The following is a 20610-nucleotide window of genomic DNA, read 5'->3' on the forward strand; positions in this document are numbered from 1 at the left end:
CTGAATCCTTCTCTAAACCTTTTTAAGAAGATTGAAGACTGAAGATGTGACTTCTGAATCTGTCATTTGCTGTTTTATAACTCTGCGATAGAGTGGAAAGTCACCAGGATGGAGAGAGGGAGCCTTGGGTTGTCGTCAGCATCACCGTTCTCTAGAAACAAGTATGATGTGAAGCATAGTTTTCACCCTCCTAGGACCTCGGTTTTTTTAATCTGTTGAATGAGGACAGTGACTGGGATGATGGTCCAGCTCTGAAATTGTATTATTCGGTGAGATTGTTGAAATGCTTCTTTTTTAGCATTTAGAAGAAAAATGATTCATTTATTGTAACTCAATCAGAATCCTGACTCTCCCAGAGAACTAAGGTTATCAGAGTTCCAGCCAGTGTACATTTAGAGCATCAAACGGGAAGATCTCTGGAAAACAAGAGCTTGGACGGAAATGCTGATGCCCTTTAAACTGTGGCCTCACTCGTGGGCTCGGCTGTGATAATGCAAGGAACATGTTTTATTAGGAAAATAGGCTTCGTAAAAGCTCAGGGCCAGAGGGCAGAACAACGGGCAGCGAGTCCTGTCCCTTTAACCAGTTCCAGCTCTCAGGGCCGCAGCACAGCCTGTAACTTACTGTATATTTCCCCAGTGTTAAACATTAGCGTACTTGTTTATATTTGAAAGAGCCAAAAGGGAAAATGAGAATGCAACTGAATGCTCCTTTTGGGAAAATTATCCTCATTTGCAGCCAGCAGCTGACAAGGCACACGACCCACCAGGTTTTTAAAATTCCGTAGGGTACCAGTGACCATCAGCCTGTGCTGACTTCGCAGGTGCTGCTTTCTTCTCTAATGGCTGATTACGAACTGGTTAAAGCAACGTCTTTCCTACCTTTGAAAGGGGTCCCCCTTCCTACTTAGTAAGATGATGAGCAGTTACCACACAGGCTAGAGCCTGAGACGCACAAACTCAGGGGAAGTGTGTTCTGCGTTGTTGCCTGCCTTGTCTGTCCTGTCCCTTTTCTTCCTGGGAGGTGAAATGCTGGGTAAAGCAGGCCCTTTGCAGCCAGCTGGGGAATCAGAGAGGAGGAATATCCCATCTAGCTCCACTCTATTCAACTTTAGCTTATGTATTTGGAAGGCAGTAAGTGCCAGTGAATGGTCCTCTTTAAACCCTGGAAGCTTCTTCATCTGCCCCACCAATCTGTTGAGAGCATGGCATGGGTGGGGGCAACCCAGCAGCACTTCAGACTGCCCGGCAAGGTGGCCCTGCTACTAGCTCCAGTGTGTGAAGAGTGGACAGAGGGGCAGAGATTCAGCTTTAAGTGGGGACAGACCTCAACTGCTCAGTGCAGAGTGGAGCAAAAGGGCCCAGAGCCATTTAGAATAGTTCAGGCATTCTCCCTTGACTGGTTGTGGTAGGGCATGCAAAGTTTGAGGGATGGCTGCAGTCAGCTCACTCCAGTACGGTGCAGGGCAGAGCTGTGCTTTAAAGCATTAATGTGCACCATCTATTAGCCCCAAGGCGCATAGTACGAGGCACCACGCTTTTGAAGATGCTGATCCTCAGAACCTCCTTGTACTTCATCTACCCCCAGGGGCAAATATACCATGCTGTGGGCCTCTAATGGAGAGCTGCCAACCAGATGTGGAAAAGCTCTCGGCTCTAGTTTAAAAGCTCTGTGTTGCGGCTCGACTGGATATTGGGATTCCTGGAACAGGATGGGCAGGACTGAGCGGTCTTTTGCAAACTAGCAATGACCTCCCACCTGCTTTTCCCACTCTCAGTGACTAGAGCACTTTTGTACACTTAGTTTCTTCCCGAGCGGGCCCTGTGGGAAAGTTGTTCTCATACCTGCGTGCCACACTTCTTTGGGTTGTTCAGTGCCCTCATCTTCCTCCCAAGAGTCAATGTCCCCAGTTGGCCCCAGACCCATTGAGGATATCCCAGCTGTTTGTCCGCTGGAAATGTGGTCTTCATGGTGTTTTCAGTTGCCTTTTTTCCTCCATGGGCAAATCAAATCCTCTCCACATGTTAAAGCCACTGCAGATGGCGCCATGCTGTTTCCTGATGTCCCATGTGCAGTGTGGTTTAGAGTGTCAGGAAGATTTTAAAAAAAAAAAAAAGGGAAAAGAACTAGCCAAAGGCGATATAGGCAGCCTATGATAGGGTAGAGTAATAATCATCTGAAAGTTTGGGCCTGGCCTTGTTTTGATCTGTTTTCTTGTTTTATTTTCTTCTTTACATTCTATATCCCATTCATACTAATCACAGTCAGTCCTGATTTTTCTTTTTATTTCTGCATTTGTCATAAAATAAAGCAAATTATTCCCGTCTTTGGAAACGATCTAGACTAATTAGTCGTCTCACCCAATAATTAGTTTTTTGTTTCCCTGTCTGTTTTCATGCATTATTGTTAGTTTTTTCCCCTCTTTTTTTAACACCATTACAGATTAAAATGAGCCACATTTGCAGTTGATGGTATCTGTTTTCGGGGGAAGAATGGAGAATTGCAGTACGGAGCGACTTCAAAAGCAGCAATAAACTCAAGGATAAATTAAGGAAATTGAATGAGCCACATTTGGAAGCAGTGTTGAGGCTAATATTCTGTCGCTTAAGGTTAAATTGCAACTGAGAGAGGTTCCGGAGAATCCAAAATCGGGGAGGCAACTTACTAGGATGCTAGGCGTCCTGTGGCTGTGAGGGTCTTTTCTCAATGTCGATTTTGTTGCAGCCGTGGACATTGGCAGAGGCCCTCACTCACCTGCAATTGTGTCCTCTTCTCCCCAGGGCTGACAGATGAAGAGATTGATGTGGCTTTCCAGCAGTCGGGCACTGCTGTCGATGAGCCATCGTCTTTGGGCCCAGCCACACAGGTGGTTCCCGTCCAGCCCCCTCACCTCACTTCGCAGCCATACAGTAAGTCACCCACTCACACTCCTGTTTAACCTTGACTGGGATTCAGGACTCTAGCCAAAAAGCAGTGTTTTTTGTCTCACAGACTCAGCAAACCGGAAGAAACTGGGAGTAGTAGGAAGCTCTTGGGTTTTTCCAAAAGAATGTGACACCCCCAAATCCTCTTTTCAACAGACTTTTAAGTGTGTGACAAAAGTTTCAGAAGAGAGAAGGGACCAGAATAAATGAATTTATTGTGTTGTTCCAGGTATTTTGGTTGCATGCAAGAAACTGTCAAACTATTTATTGGTTTTGTTTCCATTTTCTTATACCAGTGCTTTTGAATGTTACTGTTTGATTAATAACAACATGAACATCTGATTCACGAGTACGTTCTCCTTTGCTCATTGAAATAACTTGTCTCCTTATTTTATTTTTAAAGTTAATATTGGTAGGTTTAGGCCAGCCTTCTGTCCCGCCCTCCCTCGTCCTGGCTGTAGTGTGTAAATTTATGTGGTGGCAGCCTGTTAGAGAATTTCAGATTAAAATGTAAAGGTCCTTTTTGAGCATTGCTTTTGGTTATTATAGGAGATCATGGATCACAAGGGGTTTTTGTTGTTTTTAAATGAAAGCTAGTGTAGGAATAAAGGTTCTTCAAGCTAGTAATAAATATATACCTCTAAAGTACAACCAGAACCCCTTCAAGTCACTTAGAAAAAGTCTAAAAAGGTTAAAATCAACTCCAAAGCCATGGAAAGTAGCTCAATTTTGTTTATTTAAAATAATAGCATCGGATCTGTTGTCTTCCAAAACACCCTTTCTGTAATCGTCTTCATTTTAATTGTCTATCTCAGAAGTTTTATTTTCAAAAAATGGCTTAAAGCAGCGTTAGATGTCAGACTTTAAAAGGCGTCTCTTCAAATGACAGATTCATGTTGGTCCTCTGGCACATGGCCTGACGCTACCTTCTTCCTCTCACTTCACTGAATGTCACTTGCAGCCGGGTTGGCTCAGCGCAGCGGGCAGGTGTGAGCCAGCAAAGCCCTCTCTCCTCTGCATTTGCTGAGGGGCCAGGAGTGTGTGTCCCTGGTCTCATCTAGAGGTCGCTTCGTTTGCTTTCCAGATGAGGCTGTGTGGGTGCGGCCTGGGAGCCTCAGCCCTGGCCTCACGCACCCACGGTGGCTTGACCGTGGAGGCCAGAGCAGCAGCGCTTCAGTGGTGAGCCTTATATTTGGGCCACTGGGTCAGTGCCTGTGACTTGTCAGCTTAGGACTCATTTCTCCTTCCTGGCCAGCTTTCTTCCCAATCCATCATGTTTGCTTTGGGTCCTCCACCTACTTTACATGTTTCTTTTTAAGCAAAGGTTAAGTCCCCATACTTTTTCTTTAGCTGTGTCCCTGGGCCCAGTCATTTAATGGGATTTGCTGAGGATAGGCAGTGGCAGCTGGGGTGTAGGATTTTCTAAGATGAACATCTGTTCTATTCCAGCTGTTTCCTCCCATCGCTTAATACCAAACAGGTCTCTCGGCTACTGGGAAACTTCTTGCTCAGAACAAATTGTTAGGGTTGGTCACAGAGTCATGTGTGTGTCTACTTTCTGTAGGCACAAAGGGTTGAACTGTTAGTCTTTCTGAAAGAAGCAAAAGAATGGGGCGGGGAGAGGGCAATTCAGTCATTTAAACCATTCTCACTAAGAAAAAACATTACACGTTTAGGTCTTCAGGTAGGAGTATTTTTAAGAGTCTCCCAGTGCTAAAAATAAAATTCATCTTCTTAGAGACAGACTTCTTCCCGCCTTGACACTAGTATAAAAACAGTGGTAATGATAATTTTAAATACCTGAAGTTTTTAGTTGTCACCATGGAGCTTCATTCTTCTTGTACCGTTACATTACTCCTTTCAGCTCCGGGGGTGACTGTACCTCTTCATTTCTGTACTTTTGCCAAGAGGTGTCAAAACTGCTCCAAAAAAAAAAAAAAAAAAAAGGCTTGATTTTGATTAATATAGAGAAACAAGACTTTGCCTGACTGATAATAAAACTGATAAATGACATTTGAATTACTTGTAGCGGTAATTTATTACATAAAATATCTTTTATTTGACATGCGATTAGTTGCTGGAAGCATCACTCAATCTGACTAGTTTAAACATGCTCTAAAATGAACCCCAGTAAAAACCAGGGCTGTCTGCTGCTGGCGTTATGAAATATACTAATCCCGGAGTGAGGAAAAAATCTGACTTTAAATATTTAAATGATTAATTGGGTTTATATATTTTTTTACCTTTCTAACCCCCTTAATTATAAGCAAACTCAGGGGAGTTTCTGAACTAGGTGTGCAATCTGCGTGCTTATCACTGAGGCATTGTCTGCGTCCGGGAGGGATTTATGGCCTCCGTTTGTGTGTGTTTCTGCTGATATTACGTCTAGATCCCTGGCAGCCCTTTCCTTACCATTTCTTAGCTTTTTCAGGACATTCCACCTCTGAGCCCAAGGCTAGAAAATAGGATTCCCTGGTCCCAGCCCCAAATACTCATGTCTCAGGGTAGGGTAGCATTTCCGAGGCTACCCCAGGGAACACAGTGTCCCAGATTTTCACCTCTGGACCTGCCGCCTGCTTGGTGACAGACGTGCTGCTGGGTGCCTCTTTTGATATCTCTGCTGTTCTTCGGTGAATGTGGTTGACCTTGAGATGTTAGTAACGCTGGTGCCAGCAAAGACATCATGGAGACCTACCAGAATTGTACCAGTTCCATTCCTCAGTGTTTACCAAGCACCTACTGTATGCTCAGTACTGTATCATGTGAGAGAATCAAAACATGATCTTTAAGAATCTTACAGGCTCTTTGGGAAAGATAAGATAAACTCTTAAGAAAAGGATAATAATATAGGACATTGTGATTTAATGCCAAAATTAATTATACAGACAAGAAATTCCACAAGAATACAGAAAAGAGAAAAATTAATGTGGGCTAGAAAAGTCAGGGGAGGCTTTGTGAAGGTGGTAGGAGGTTGACACCAAGGGGAAGCTTGGTGTCACCTGGTTTGAGAATAAACCAGTGTTCTCAGGGCTTAAAAGAAAGTCAGGTAGAGTTCAGGAAAAATCAGGCTGTGATTCAAGAGAGATTTGACAGTCTCTGTTTCTCATTTTGGTTTCTTTTTGTTTGGCTTTGAGTCAGGAATCATCATGAGTGTATAGTCATGCACCGCATAACAACATTTCAGTAGACAGCAGGCTGCATCATACAACAGTGGTCCCATAAGATTATAATGGAGCTGAAAAATTCCTAGTGCCTAGTGACACCTTAGCTATTGTAACATTGTAGTGCAATGCATCACCCAGAAAGGAGCAGCAGGCTGTACCATATAGCCTAGGTTTGCAGTAGGCAGCACCATCTAGGTTTGTGTAAGTGCACTGTATGACGTTCGCACAATGACACATTTCCTGGAATGTATCCCTGTCCTTAAGCGACGCATGACTGTATATGTGTAGGCCTAGCACAGTCCTGAATGTGGAGCCCTGATAAATGCTGGATCGACTGATTCGTGCTGAGATGATCAGAGAGACAAGAAGCAAGGTGGCTTTGAGATATTAGCAGGGCCAGTGTATTTTTTTAGGCTTAAATATGTTCCCTCACTGTCTTTGACAAACAATTTAGGCCCCTTCAAAGACTGACCTATAGCTTCAGTTGCCTCTTAAAATAGGATGTAAATGTCTAAGGCTGGTGAGAGGCTCGAACCATTTGATTAGGAATCTTGAGAGTGAGTGTTTTCTCAGTTTGCTTCTTTTGTAGCCCTATTTAAGTAACATATACTCATCCCTGACTATCTTAATCCACAGAGCAAGTGTTTATTATTGAGTGCCTACTGTGTGCCAGGTGCTGTGCTAGACCCTGGGATGAAAAGATGAACAAGGCCCAGCCATGCTCTCCAGCCTCCCCGTCTAGTAGGGAAGGTGGTTGAGCACACGCAGCAGTGACTGTGAGGTGGCCCCAGGGAGGAGGGTGGCACACAAGGGGCAGGCAGAGAGCAGATGTTAACTGGATCTGGGGGGTGATTGGTTCAGTGATCAGACAGGATGGACAAGAGCATTTCAGGCTAACTGTGATGTGCTTAAGAAAATCTGGGTCGTTGAGTGGCTGGAGCAGGGATCGGGAGTGTCAGAGAGACGGCTGGAGAGGGAGGCAGCAGCCAGAACACTGCCTGGTAGAGGACAAGCAAAAGCACCGAGCATACAAAAATGTTTTACTTTGGGCCGAGCCCGTGGCGCACTTGGTAGAGTGCTGCGCTGGGAGCGCGGCGACGCTCCCGCCGCGGGTTCGGATCCTATATAGGACTGACCAGTGCACTCACTGGCTGAGTGCCGGTCACGAAAAACGACAAAAAAATAAAAAATAAAAAAAAAAAATGTTTTACTTTGCCGTGCATCGTCTGTTTTTGAGGCCATGTTACTCTTAGACTTACATTAAAATTATTTGTATCATCTGAGCAGATGTCGCACAGGGAATTAGGGAAGACATCCTGAGGGTGCGTTGGCCTGGGCTGTTGTCCCGATGCTCTGCCTGTGCTGCCTTCCCCGTTGTCTTAGTTGGCCAGCTCATTGCTGTCCTTCAGGGTTGAGGCCTGCCGTCGACTACTGTAGGGAATCTTTCCAGTGCCTCTGTTCTGACTAGGGTGGAGATTCCCCTTGGCCCTCTTAGTCCCTCTATTCCTTGCCACACTTCATTTAAATGTTTATTTCAGTGTCTTCTCTATTAAACTTTGAGTTGCTTGGGGTTTTTTAATCTAATGGCCTGAGGCTGTGATTTAGCAGTTGTTCTAGAAATGCTTGTTGAATGGATAAAATGGTGGTGGAAATGTGCTTGAGGATTGAAAGGCATCTTAATAACGTCAGCTTAGGCAAGCTGCCCTGGTAGCCAGTGAGGCCGCTCACGTGCCTGGCCCTTCATGCTGTCCTGGGCGGGCTTCAGGAGAAGTAGGGAACAGGTCTGGTCTTCAGGAGGCCACTGTTTAGCGCGGAGGGGACCCCAGTGCTTGGGGAGAGACAGAGAAGACTAACCCATGCCGTCTTGTATGGTGGGAATGTCGCGAGCGTTCAGCTTTTAGGAACAAAGGAAAGTCCCAGGATGCTAGTCTTAGGCAAGGCTTTCTGGAGGGGGCAGGACTTGAACTTGCTTTCAGGGTCTGTGAGCCATGGCTGGACCGGAAGCAGAAAGAAGGGCAGTCATCAGTGTGGGGAGGGACCAACAAAGGCCGGGATCCCTGTGGCCTGTGTGTGGGAGATGGCGGCAACCACACGAAAGAGCCTGCTGGCAACCTCTGTGTTCCATGGGGAAGCAAAGCAGGAAATCTCCCGTCTGTTTTCCTCTCTGGCTTCCATTCCTCTCTCTGCCAGTTTAGCATACAAATCTCACTTTTTGCTGCATAAAAGTTACTGGTTTGTATGTGAAGAAAACATTTCCCTAGTTTGGAGGACATTGTATTTTTTCTTCTTTGCTCCATGTTACTGCTTTAGGTTAGCAGCTTTTCAAGGACCAGCACCCTGTCTGTTTTGTTTGCTTTGTGTTAGCCTGGTGTGGCGCTGCCTGGTGTGCCGTGTGGGGGCTGAATAGATGCCATTTGTGGGTGCTGAAGAGGGCAAGTATTACAGGAAAGAACAGAATGGCACAGTGCTTTCCTTCAGTTTCTTAGACCTTTAAGAGTCTTTGGTGTTGATTGTAGTTAGGATTATGGCTGTGCTGATAATGTGTTAGTTTTGGAAAACTCGGGTACAAATAACAGAAAAAACAAAATAAATGTGGCTTAAAGAAAATAGAAGAATTTTTCTCCTTTATGTAAACATAACAGAGGCCGAAGCTGCCATGCAGGCTCTCTGGTCTTTGGGGACCCAGCTCTACCTCATTGCTTTGCACCCCTGACACCTGGCCAGCCTCCGTCTGTGGTCCAGTGACTGCTACAGGTCCAACAGTCCCATCTGCTGTCCAAACAGTGAGATGGGGAGAAGGAAGGAAAGGGCAGGCCACCTTCTAAGGACACCTCCTGGAAATTGCCCACATCACTTCTGCTTTCTCCATCGGCTGGGACCCAATCGCATGGCCAACCCTATCTTCAAGGGAGGCTGAGGAATGCAGTCCTTATTCTGGCGGGGTATGTTCTCAGCTTATCACATCCCTGTAGAAAGTTTGAATTAGAATAAGCACTAAGTTCAAGATGATGGTTACCTCTGGGCTGGGGAAGAAACATGGCTAGCTTTGGTGGTCATGGGGAAGTTTTAGCTGGTAAATTAGGATGGTTTAGGATTGCTGATTTTATTACCGTTCTTGGTAGCTTATATAAATGTTATATTCTTTTTGGGTGTATCAAATATTACAGGGTACAGTTTTAAAAGTTGCATTAGAATTCTCAGGTCTTGCTTCTTCCCTTGGTCTCAGCTGCTAACTGAACAGAAGGAGAACTTAGAACCCACACTGCTAGGTGCTGGGTGCAATCGCTGCTGACTTCCTTTAGCTCTTTTCAAAAAAATTCTGAGTAGACCTTAAATTTTTTAAAAAATCAGCTTTATTGAGGTCTAATTTACATAAAATAAAATGCATCCATTTTAACTGTACAATTTGAGTTCTGACACGTGTACACTCCCATATAACCATCACAGCATTGTAGAACATTTCCAGTACCCCCAAAAGTTCCCTTGTGTCCCATTTCCAGTCATTCCACCCCCCATCCTGACTCTGGGGCAACGACTGATCTGTTTCTATCGCTACCTGTTAGATTTCTCTTTCCTATAGTTTTATATAAATGGATTTATACAGTATGTACTCTTTTGCGTCTGGTTTCTTTCGCTCAGCATAATGTTGTTGAGATCCGTCCAAGTTGCTGTGCATATCAGAAGGTCCTTCCTTTTTATTACTGAGTGGTTTTTCGTTGTATGGATGCACCACGGTTTGTTTATGCATTCACCAGTTGATGGACTTTGGGTCGTTTCCAGTTTTGAGCTATTACAAGTAAAACTGTTGTGAACATTCATGTACAAGTCTTTGTATGTTTTTATTTCTCTTGGGTGAATGCCTAGGAGTAGAATTGCTGGTTTATATGTTAAGTGTATGTTAACTTTATGAGAAACTGCTGAACTGTTTTCCCAAGTGGTTGTCCCACTTTACCTCCCCCCGCAGCAGTGTTTGTGAGCTCTCGTTGCTCCATAGCCTCACCAGCAGTTGGTGTTCTCAGCCTTTTTAGTTTTAACAACTTTAAAGTGTATGTAGTGGTGTCATAGTGGTTTGGGTTTACGTTTCTGTGATGGCTACTCAGGTTGAGTATCTTTTGATGTGCTTATTGTCCATTTGCATGTCTTTTTGTGAAGCATCTGTTCCAATGTTTTGCTGACTATTAATTATCATCGTGTTATTGAGTTGTAATTGTTCTTTATTACTCTGGATTCAAGTCCTTGGTCAGATATATGTATTATGAGTTTTTCCTCCCAGTCTGTGGATTGCCTTTTTGTTTTCTTAACAGTGCCTTTTGAAAAGCAAAGGATTTTAATTTTGATGACATACATTTATTTTTTTTTTTTCAATTCATGGTTTCTGTGTTCTCAGAAGCCTTTGCTTATTCCAAGGTTGGAAAGACTTTCTCCTATGTTTTCTTCTAGAAAGAAGTTTCATAGTGTGAGGTGTTATGTTTAGGCCTGTGATCCATTCATAATTTTTGTGTATGGTGTGAGGTGACAGTCAACATTCATTTTTCTCTGGATATCTAGTTGTACCAGCACCTTAGGTTCAAAAAATGATTCGTCCCCATTGAGTTACTTGTCTCTCTTTACAAAAAAATCAATTGACTATCTTTCTAGACTCTTCTTTTTAAAAAACTGGGTTTTTTTTTTTAGAACGAAGTTATTGAAGTATATTTTACATATCACAAAACTCATCCATCGCAAGTGTACAATTTAATGATTTTTTTGTCACTTTATCGAATGGTGCAACCATCACCATAAATCGGCTTTAGAGCACTTTTGTCCCCCCAGTAAGATCCTTTGGGCCCATTTACTATTAATCCCTGTGCCTTCTCTGGCCAGGCAACCATTAATCTACTTACCAACTATAAATTTACTTTTCTGGACATTTAAGGTAAATAAAATCAGAGAAAATGTGATCTCTTGTGCCTGGCTTTTTTCCACTTAATATTTTTGAGACTCATTCATGATGTAGCATGTATCAGTACTTCATTCCTTTTTGTTGCTGAATAGTACTCCACAGTATGGATGTACCTCATTTTGGTCGTCAGTTCACCGGTTGATGGACATTTAGATTGCCTTCACTTTTAGCTAACATGAATAATGCTGCTAAGAACCTTTGTGTGCAAGTCTTGTGTGGACATACGTTTTCATTCCTCACGTAGATATGTAGGAGTGGAATTTCTGGGTGTGGTAGTTTTATGTTTCAGGATCTTTCTTAACTCTTCTTTCTAATCAGCGTTTTTGAAATATAATTTACATACAATAAGGTTCATCAATTGTAAGTGTACAATTTGATGAGTTGTAGCTCATTTAACTCATGTAACCAACACTACAATCATTATATAGAAAATTTCCATCACCCCAAAAAGTTTCTTTGTGCCCCTTATATCAGTCCTCTCCCCCAGCCTCTGGTTTCTGTTAGCTACCAGTCTACGCTCTGTCACTGTAGTTCTGCCTTTTAAAAAATTTCATATAATGGAATCATGTAGCACGTAGTCTTTTGTGTCTGGTTTCTTTATCTTAACATAATTCTTTTGCGATTGATCCGTGTTGATCCATGTATGTGTGTGTGTATATATATCTCACAACTATTTTTATATGTGTATATAGCAACTGTTTATATATGTAACATATGTAAATATATAAAAAATATATAAACTCAGCAATAAAAAGGAATGAAATCTATGTTATATATATTCCTTTTTGATGCTGAGTTGTATCGGAGGGGTCAGCAGACTCTTTCTTCAAGGTCTGTGTAGTAAATGTCGTAGACTTTGTGAGCCACGTACGTCTGTCGCATACCCTCCTCCTCCTCCACTTTCTCCGTCTTCCTCTTTTTTGTCTCCCATTCTCCCCACTACAGTCCTTTAAACACACAATAAAGATTCTTAGCTCGTGGCTGTATAAAAGCAGGCTGTGGTAGGAGCTGGCCGTAGCTTGCAAACCGCCGTTGCTTCATGTACGGGTGTAGCGCAGTTTGTCCATCTGCCGGTCACTGTTGGTCACGTAGGTTGTTTCCAGAATCCTGTGAGTAAAGCTCTGTGGACATTTGTGTGATGTGTCTTCGTGTGTGCATGTGCTTTCATTTCCCTTGGGTAAATACCTAGGAGGGGATCGCTTAGTCATGTGTCAGGTGTATGTTTAACTTTTTAAGAAACTGTGAAACAATTTTGAAACTGGTTGTACCATTTTGCATTCCTACCTGCAGTGTGTGAGAATTTCAGTTGCTCCACATCCTTGTCAGCATTTGTTATTCTCAGTTTTTTAAGTTTAGCCATTCTAATGTGATGTGATAGAACTTTGTTGTACTTTTAATTTGCATTTTCTTAGTGACTAATGGTGCCATGCATATTTTCATGTGCTTATTGGCCATTCATATAGCTTTTATGAAGAGTCTCTTCCCATCTTTTGCCCATTTTAAAAACCACCTTGTTTTTCTTTTAATTATTGAGTTGTTAGAGCTCTTTATACATTCTAGTTACAAATCTTTTGTCAGATACATGTTTGGCTAATATTTTCTCCCATCCTGTGGCTTGCCCTTCCATTTTCTTGACAGTGCCTTTGAAAAGTAGAAGTTGTAAATTTTGATAATTTCCATTTTATCAATTTTTTTCCTTTTGTAGTACATGCTTTTTGTATCTTAAGATGTCTTTGCCTACCTTAAGTTTGCAAAAATTTTCTTCTATGTTTTCTGTTTTCTTATAGAAGCTTCATAGTTTTTGCTTTTCTGTGTGATCCATTTTGAGTTAATTTTTGTATGTGGTGTAAGGTGAGGGTCAAGTTTCATTTTTTTCCTATGGATATTCAGTTCTATTTCTGGCACCATTGTTGCAAAGATTATCCTTTCCCCATAGAATTATCTTGGCCTCTTTTTCAAAAATCAGTTGACCATACAAGCATGGGTCCATTTCTGAACTCTTCTGAATTCTTAACAGCTTAATTAGAGCTCATATTTTTTAATCTATGGAGAATGGATGTTGATATGTTTCTCAGTATCCTTCCTGCCTGAAGATGACACTGCTGATAGTATTGCAGCCCAGGAGAAGTAGAAAATATTGTCTTTTGCAGCATGCAAATGTGAAGACAGGCTCTGGATTTTCAGATATGATGTCCATTGGACTACTGTGTGGCCTTTTGCAGTCCAGGCTGCCCAGGTGCTGCTGTTCAGATCAAAGCTTTTCTGCTTCTGGTTGCTGCTCTTGAGGTTTGTTTGTCTTTCTGACCGCTGCCAGCCATGTGCTTCAGTGCATCCCTCATGCTGTGGCCAGCCCTTCTCAGCTGTTCTCAGCCCTTCTGGTTTGTCTTTATAATCTGGACATTTGGGAGCCTGTAGTACCTGTAGCTGGTCACCAATCTCTGTGCATTTAGCCCAGCAACCCTGTGCTTTAGGGAGTGCTGATTTGGTGGACTGGCTTTATTCCAGGAGTGAGCCTGTCTTATCACTTCATTTTAAGGTGGCTTGTAACTGAAGCTGGTGGGCTGATTTGAGAATGGATGCACTGCTGTGTGGAGTCATGGCTCCCAGCTTAATGAGTATGGAGGGGACCACAACTGGCTTGCCCCTGCTTCAGCTGTCAACCTCCCCAAGGACACGATGGTTTTTCTGCCTTTTGTCAGTGAGCTCATCACTGGAGTGCATATGTTGTCTCAGCAGAATGATTTTGTGACAGCTTCCAGCTCTGGACTGCTGATGAACCTTTACTACATTGTAGATTTCCCTGGTGCCGATGAGTCTGTGACTTAGTGGTTTCAAGTTCAACGTCACTCTGTTATGTGCATAGCTCCAAGTCCCATGCATGTATTCTTACTCGATGATGTTCATTCTCACCTATTAGGTGAGAATTTCTTGGTTGATGCAGATACACTTAAAGAAATTGAGTAATGTTGGTTTTCTTGGTGTTTAATGAATAGTTAAGGGGCCATGGGGATATGGCTCTCTTGCCTTTGACATGGCTGCTGCCCACCATGGATTCACCTGAATGACGAGCCTTTGGGCAGACAGACCTCCGTGGAGACTGTCAGAGCTCAAGCTAATTACAGAGTCTTTGGAAGGTCAAAGAGAGGGTTGAATTTTGAAGAGCCCTACACACTTCTCCCTATGTCAGTTTGTCCTCTGACCTTCTTGCAACCCATGGCATAAGGGCAGACCAGAGATGCTCAGTTGTGTAGGATGATAATTGCTTGCCACAGTGACTGTTTCTTTGCCCCTCGTGAAGCTACCAGGAATGTGGCCTTGGTAAGGAGCCCTGCCATTCAGCCAGTCAGCTAGGAGTGCCTGGTGGGAAGGGGCCGTGGACAATTTGAATCTGAGTGAGGGTAAAAATGTCATTGTTCCTTGGTTCTTCACGTCTAGCACAGGTCTGCCACCTTCAGTCCAGTGGGCTATGCCTTATAAGAAGATAAAGACATCTAGGGAGCCATCTGAGTAGGGGTGTGACACCAGGGTCTCTGACCCCAGGCTTCTTGTCAGCCTGCCCCTGTCTGCCTGGTCTGCAGGGCAGGTAGCATCTGCTGCCAGACTGGAGGCTCTGGAGCTCTTAAAAAGCCCACTCATTCCATTCTCTTTACTTCCCAGCTGCAGCAGAGGAGTGGCTGGACCCATCTTCTGCCCTTGTCTTCATAATCTGGTTATGCAGGAGCACGGTGACGAGGAGGCTGCCACTCCAAGACATCCTGTGCTCAGTTCCCTCATGGGGTCTGCTCCGGACTTGGAAATAATTTGCCCCAGGGTGGGCAGGGGGCAGGAATCCGGGTGGTCATGGCTGGGGGTTTGAGCCCGTTTGCGATCATGCCAAGAGCTTTTGCAGTAGCCCTGGTCTGTCACCCTCTGAAAGCCACGCAGGGGATAAGAGTTATCTCCATCTTAGTTTTTCTCTTTTTTCATTTAGCCACAAGACAGAATTGTATCACACATCTCCAAAACGAGTAAAATGGCATTTCAGCTTCTTGTCTTTATAGACTCTCTGAACTTTAGGAAAGATCATTCTGGTCCCTTTTCATTAATAATGAAAACCAGGGGGCAATAAAATGTTCTTAACGTGAGCATGGCAGGAATAGAGGAGCAGCGGGGGGCAAAGGGTGAGGCTGGCAGGGAACCACAGGTGTTTCTCGGGGTTTGAGGAGCTCAGAGCTCCGGAATAGTGGGGGCAACTGGAGGAGGGACCTAGATCTTGGAGTCCTGAGCTGCCAGCGTCACTTAGCCTTGGCAGCTCAGAGTACTCAAAAGGAGAAGGCTGTGCTTCTGAAGGCGATATGTTTGCAGGAAAGCAGAAGAATCCAGCAAACTTTGGGTTCTGGTCAAGTTTTTAGCCTGTTTACAGCTGCTTTCCTGTAAGATATTTAGTGGGTATTTCAGTGGTACATGTGATATTCTGGGTGTAGGCCCCATTTTGAAGATGTTCTCTCTGAGGATCTTGGCTGCACAGATGCACATTCTGGGTGTGGATTAAAGCCCTGAGCAGTGACTCTTTTGAAGAATGGCAAGATTACTCTACCTTCATGTTTTCCTCCTAAAAACGAACTTGCACTAGACGTTGGATTTTGCATCTGGCATGCAGAGCAAGGCTGGCTAGAAGAAAAAGGGGAGACAAAGAGAAGTCCGAACGGGACTCAGACCAGGTCCTTGGGGTCAAGGTGAAAGGTCCATCTACCACAGTGGTCTCAGAGCTGCCTGTTGATGAGAGGTGATTCGCATCTGATAGGGATGCCCACTGCGAGGCCAAGCGTCGCTGTTTCCTTCCCCAGACTGTTTCTTAGACATGAACACTGAGTGTCACTGCACAGCCCAGGAAGGGAGTGCGGACGTCCTTGCTAACCACAGCACAAACCCAGAACCCATAAAAGAATAGATTGGTAAGTTTATATAAACATGAAAATGTCTGCATGCCACCAAACACCATGCGCAGAGTCAAAAGACAAACTGGAGAAGATACTTACGATTTGAATCACAGACAAAGGGCTAATAGCCCTGCTATATGAAAAGTCCTTCTAAAGTGATAAGGGAAAAGAAATCAAGTAGAAAAGTGAAGAACATACAGTACACCGAGAAGGAAGTGCTGATGAGAAGATGCTCACTCCTTACGCAGAATAAGATCAGTGCAAACTAAACTTCAGGGAAGTACTGTTTCTCCACGGCAATATTGGCAGGAGTCTTTGTGCTTGATGGACACGTTATGGTGGTTATGGGGAAGCAGTCACCAAGGGTGTTGCTGCTGGGGCGAGTTGGTGGACCCCTGCGGAGGCCGTTGGGCAGCATCTCTCCAAACTGCAAGCGTGCATGCCTTTGGACCCGCCTCCTGGGAGTTCTGCATTTACAGATGCACTGTGCCTGTGGAGAGGAGACGCATGTGCACGGTTGCTGGTGGCAGCATGTGTGAAGTACAAGATTGAAAACGAGCTAAATGTCCATCAGGAGGGAATAGGTTAAATGGAATATTATGCAGCTGTAGAAAAAGAGAAGATTGAGAAAGAGGGCAAAGAAAAGGAAAATAAGATGTGTCTGCATTGTCCTGTACTTGCCTGTGCATACAGATTCTCTGGAGGGATAAGCAGGAAGCTGTTGACTGTGACTGGTGGGGGAGGAAGACTTTTTGCAGTAGACCGACTTAAGCTATTTGATGTTGAAACCAAATGCATGTATTACCTATTCAAAAAATGTAGAGCAAAAAATGGGAGTTGAGGGCTGAGGGATTACAGTTTTGTGACCCAGACTCCAGGGCTGGCCACCCTGGGGAATCTCAAGTGGAATCTATGGGCAGGGAGGGAGGGGGGTTGTGGTGGTCAAGGAGAGACCCTCCGGGCCCCTCTATCCGTGTCCCCTCTGCTTTCTGAGTGCCCCTTCAGCAGCCCACAGAGGAGGGAGTGTCTCCCTTGTCCACATGGGTTTTCCCCCCTGTCCCCCGCTCATCCTGCTTCTAAGATTAAAGAGTGATCCCTGGATCCCTCTCCTTTTGTCATGAAAACCAGGAGGTGAGAAGTACCTCCAAGAGCTTGAAGGCACGGGTGAGATCACGGTGAAGGTGGAAACGGCTGGGTGTTGCCGAAGAAGTGAGTCCTTCAGCTTTGCTCAGCCGAACTGGGATGCTCCTTCCAGGAGCTTCAGGAACTCTGTTGCCCCCCCTTCTCCACCCTTCTCTGTCCCAGCTTCCCCTCCAGCGCCCAGCTGCTGCTCACAGCGGGCGTGTGCCTCCCGGATACTTCCCACTGGTGCTGCCTTCCCATTCCACAGCTGGTCTATGGCCCACACCTCCGCCGTTCTGGGAACAGTGGCCCAGGCACCTTGGGATGGCAGATCCCTTGAGGGGAGGCAGAGCGTCCCTAGGTGGCTGGGGATGGCAGCCCCAGAGGGGCGTTCACAATGGAGATAGTGCTTTCCTTCCTGCATGCCCCACTGGATCAGATGGCATCATGGGCATGAAAGCACTTTGTGAACTATACACGGGAAAGAGTGGGAATGAGGAAACCCTCTCTTTCTGTGCAACTAGAACTCCATTCAGGGGCTGGGGGGACTTTGGTATGTGCTGTTCTAAAGAGATCTGGGCCCAGAGCCTGCTCCTGCGTGAGGCGGGGCTGTCCACTTCAGTTTCTTGGCAGCAGCAGCAGCACGTTGTTCTCCTGCGACAGCTTGTGACTCCTTGTTGCTTGTCCTAGTCCCAGTCCCTCTTCACCATTGTGGACCCTTGCAGTAGCCTCTTCCCCAGCCCTCTTTCCTCCGCAGCCCCCCACTTCTAACCCTTGGGCCTGCCTGCTGCTGCTCTGCTGACGTGGAAGTCGGACCGTGGCACCCCCTTACCCAGAGCCTTCAGTGACTCCCCACTCTTGCGATGTAATGTGAAGGTTGTTTGGCCACACTATCCACCTGGCCCTACCTTTCCCACCTCTTTCCTACCCTGCCCTGTCCTCCACTGCTCCACAGGCTTACTTGACCCCTCTCTGCTCTCCTGAGCACTGTGTTCCTGTGAATCTCCTGGCCGGAGCAGCCCTCCTCTCTTGGTAGGGCCCAGGGTGCTCACCTGGTGCACACGGACCACCTTCTCTCCTGGGCGCTTGCTCCTCCCCGCCCCCAAGACCGTGGGTCCTGGCCTCGGCTGCCTCCAAGGCCCTGCTGACCCCTGACCACCCCCACTCCCACATCCCTGTTTGACAAGCATTATCACTCTCCAAAGTTGCCTTGCTCAGTCATTTGCAGACTGTCTTCTCTGCACCGGCTGAACATGAGAGCAGAGCAGGGAAGTCTACTTCAGCACTGTGCCAGCCCCAGTTCTGTAGCAGGCCCAAGTTTATCCCAGCTGTAGCAGGGCAGGGGTGTTCATGCACACCCGTGCATGCTCATGCCATCCTCTCTAGATCCTTTGTTCCCGAGGGCAGAGACTATGCTGTGGGTCTCCAGATCCCCTTGCCCCCACTCTGCGGACTCCACTCACTACTGGACCCCTCCATGCAGCAGTGCACAGTTGTCATCGGGGACTGGCTCTCCCTTACGTCCTAGGGAGGTGGATGTTTCCAAGGGCCTGGGGAGCGGAGGGCCTGGAACTGAGCCAATGCTCCTGACAGTCACGTATGTCTTCCTGCAGTTTGTGTCCCACCTGCCAATGTTTGGGCTGAGGTGACAGTGCCACTGAGGCACACGTGCTGGACCCTGCCAGGGAAGGGCACCGTGTGCCTCTCGTAACTCTTCTTTCCTGTGCCAGGCCCTGCAGGTTCCCGATGGCGAGACTACGGTGCCTTGGCTGTCATCATGGCAGGAATTGCATTTGGCTTTCACCAGCTCTACAAGGTGAGTCACCCTTCCAGCAGCTGCTCGGCTGTGCCCTTGTACCCTTGGTGCTCAGCCCCCTTCTCCTGGTCCTGGTTTACCTGTGCAGGGTTGCTGCCCGGGGAGCCTGTGGCCGTGTGCGAGGCCATGGTGGGCATAGCGAGTGCTGAGGGATGCGGAGCGGGGAGGAGACTCCGGGGTCAGGTCCCCGCCCGGCTGGGGGAGCCTAGCACCCTCAGGCCCACCTCCTCTCAATCATGAGGTATGTGCATTGACAGTCCACGTTGGACCCTTCAAACAGTGCCCAGCACACAGTAAGTGGCATGTCAATTTTGGAGAGAAAGGGTAACACTAAGAGCACGGACAACGAGCCCAGCTGCCCGTGTTGAACCCTGGCTCTGCCGCTTCGTCACTGTGTGACCACAGGCTGAGTTCTCCTGTGAACAGGGAGCACAGACCCACGTCATGAGGCTGTTGTGAGGGTCAGAGGTGGCAGTGCTCCTTTGCACAGTGCTCAGAACCGTGCCCGGCACATGGGAAGTGCTTCGAAGGCTGTTGTTCTAGCCTGGTCCGTATTTAAAACCAGCTGTAAGAACCTCAGTGTAATCTTGTTTGTGGGATGTATTTTGTCTCCTATATATTGTGTTGGCATCTTTATAAATCTAGAATTTTCCCAGCTTTCATATAGCCCACTGCTTACAGCAGAACTGCAGGTATGAAGTGACATTTACTTACTTGATACCAGTGGAAAGGTCCAACTTTGATTTGAAGAAAATGAGTCTTTTCTAGAAGATGTAGAGCCAGGGTAGGTCCCCAGATCCCAGATCTGCTGATCCTGGAGAGAAACCCCTTTCTCTTCTGAGGCTGCAGCTTCTCCACCCCTTATGTGGTGATTTTTTTTTTTTAAAAGGACCTGAAGAATACTCAGACTTGTAGGTGTAAGTTTTAGCATGGGAAATGTGTTTAAACATTGCACTGTGGGATTCTTAATTTTTGACTTAGTACAAAACCTAATAACAGAGTTAGAGCAGAATATATTTTTTTCAGTCTAACATCTGTCCTGGAGTTGGACATGTCCATGTAAGAAATCCAGATGTTCTGGGGCCTGGGCTGTCCCCCTCAGAACCGATGCCTCCCCTTACTACGTGTGTGGACAGCCTCTTTCAAATGCCTAACTGCATGCGAGCGCCAAGAAGAATAAGACACCAACACAGAACTCTCAAGTGGATGCCTCGGCCCTGCTGAGCGGAACCGAGCTGTCACACGGCCACCCGTGGACGGCCTGGGACCCGACAGAAGCGGGAAGCATAGCTCCTCTGGTGTGGGCCCCAACACAGAGTTGTCATCAGTTGTTTCCACAAAGTTCTGAGCCTGCCAAGCCTGCTTTAGAGAAGAGAGGTTGAAGTGTCAGTCATAATGGTGACCAGAGAATTTCTAAAACATCTGCCAATAGTTGCTTTAAACTAAAAAAAAAAAAAAAAAAAAAAAAAAAAAAGGAGCAGTCAGAAGCTGTCATTTTGTTTTGTAAGTATGTGAAGATTTAGGTGGGATGGAGTATGTATCCTTCCCTGTCATTTCTGATCTCAGAAATGGAGTTTTTAGGTAATTACAAAGATGAGAATTTCTTGACTTTGATACTTAGGAAATTTTCAACCTGAAACGTAAAGCTCCATTTGATGAGTTTCGGCTCAGTCGTGGGTGATAACTCACTCCGTGGTTGAAAAGCACTTTGCAAAATAGAAAA

General features: G+C 45.7%; 1 protein-coding gene across 1 annotated transcript in view; it reads left to right on the top strand.

Annotated features, from left to right (window-relative positions):
• PEX14 (peroxisomal biogenesis factor 14) overlaps positions 1 to 20610 on the top strand; it is a 129778-nt gene that overhangs the window by 100670 nt on the left and 8498 nt on the right. The window contains exons 4-5 of the mRNA XM_063106056.1: positions 2781 to 2909; positions 18802 to 18887. Of these exons, the coding sequence (XP_062962126.1) occupies positions 2781 to 2909; positions 18802 to 18887 (215 nt within the window). The remainder of the gene's footprint in view (positions 1 to 2780; positions 2910 to 18801; positions 18888 to 20610) is intronic.

Source organism: Cynocephalus volans, chromosome 8, assembly GCF_027409185.1.
Source record: "Cynocephalus volans isolate mCynVol1 chromosome 8, mCynVol1.pri, whole genome shotgun sequence".
In the NCBI taxonomy this organism is placed as follows: Eukaryota; Metazoa; Chordata; class Mammalia; order Dermoptera; family Cynocephalidae; genus Cynocephalus; species Cynocephalus volans.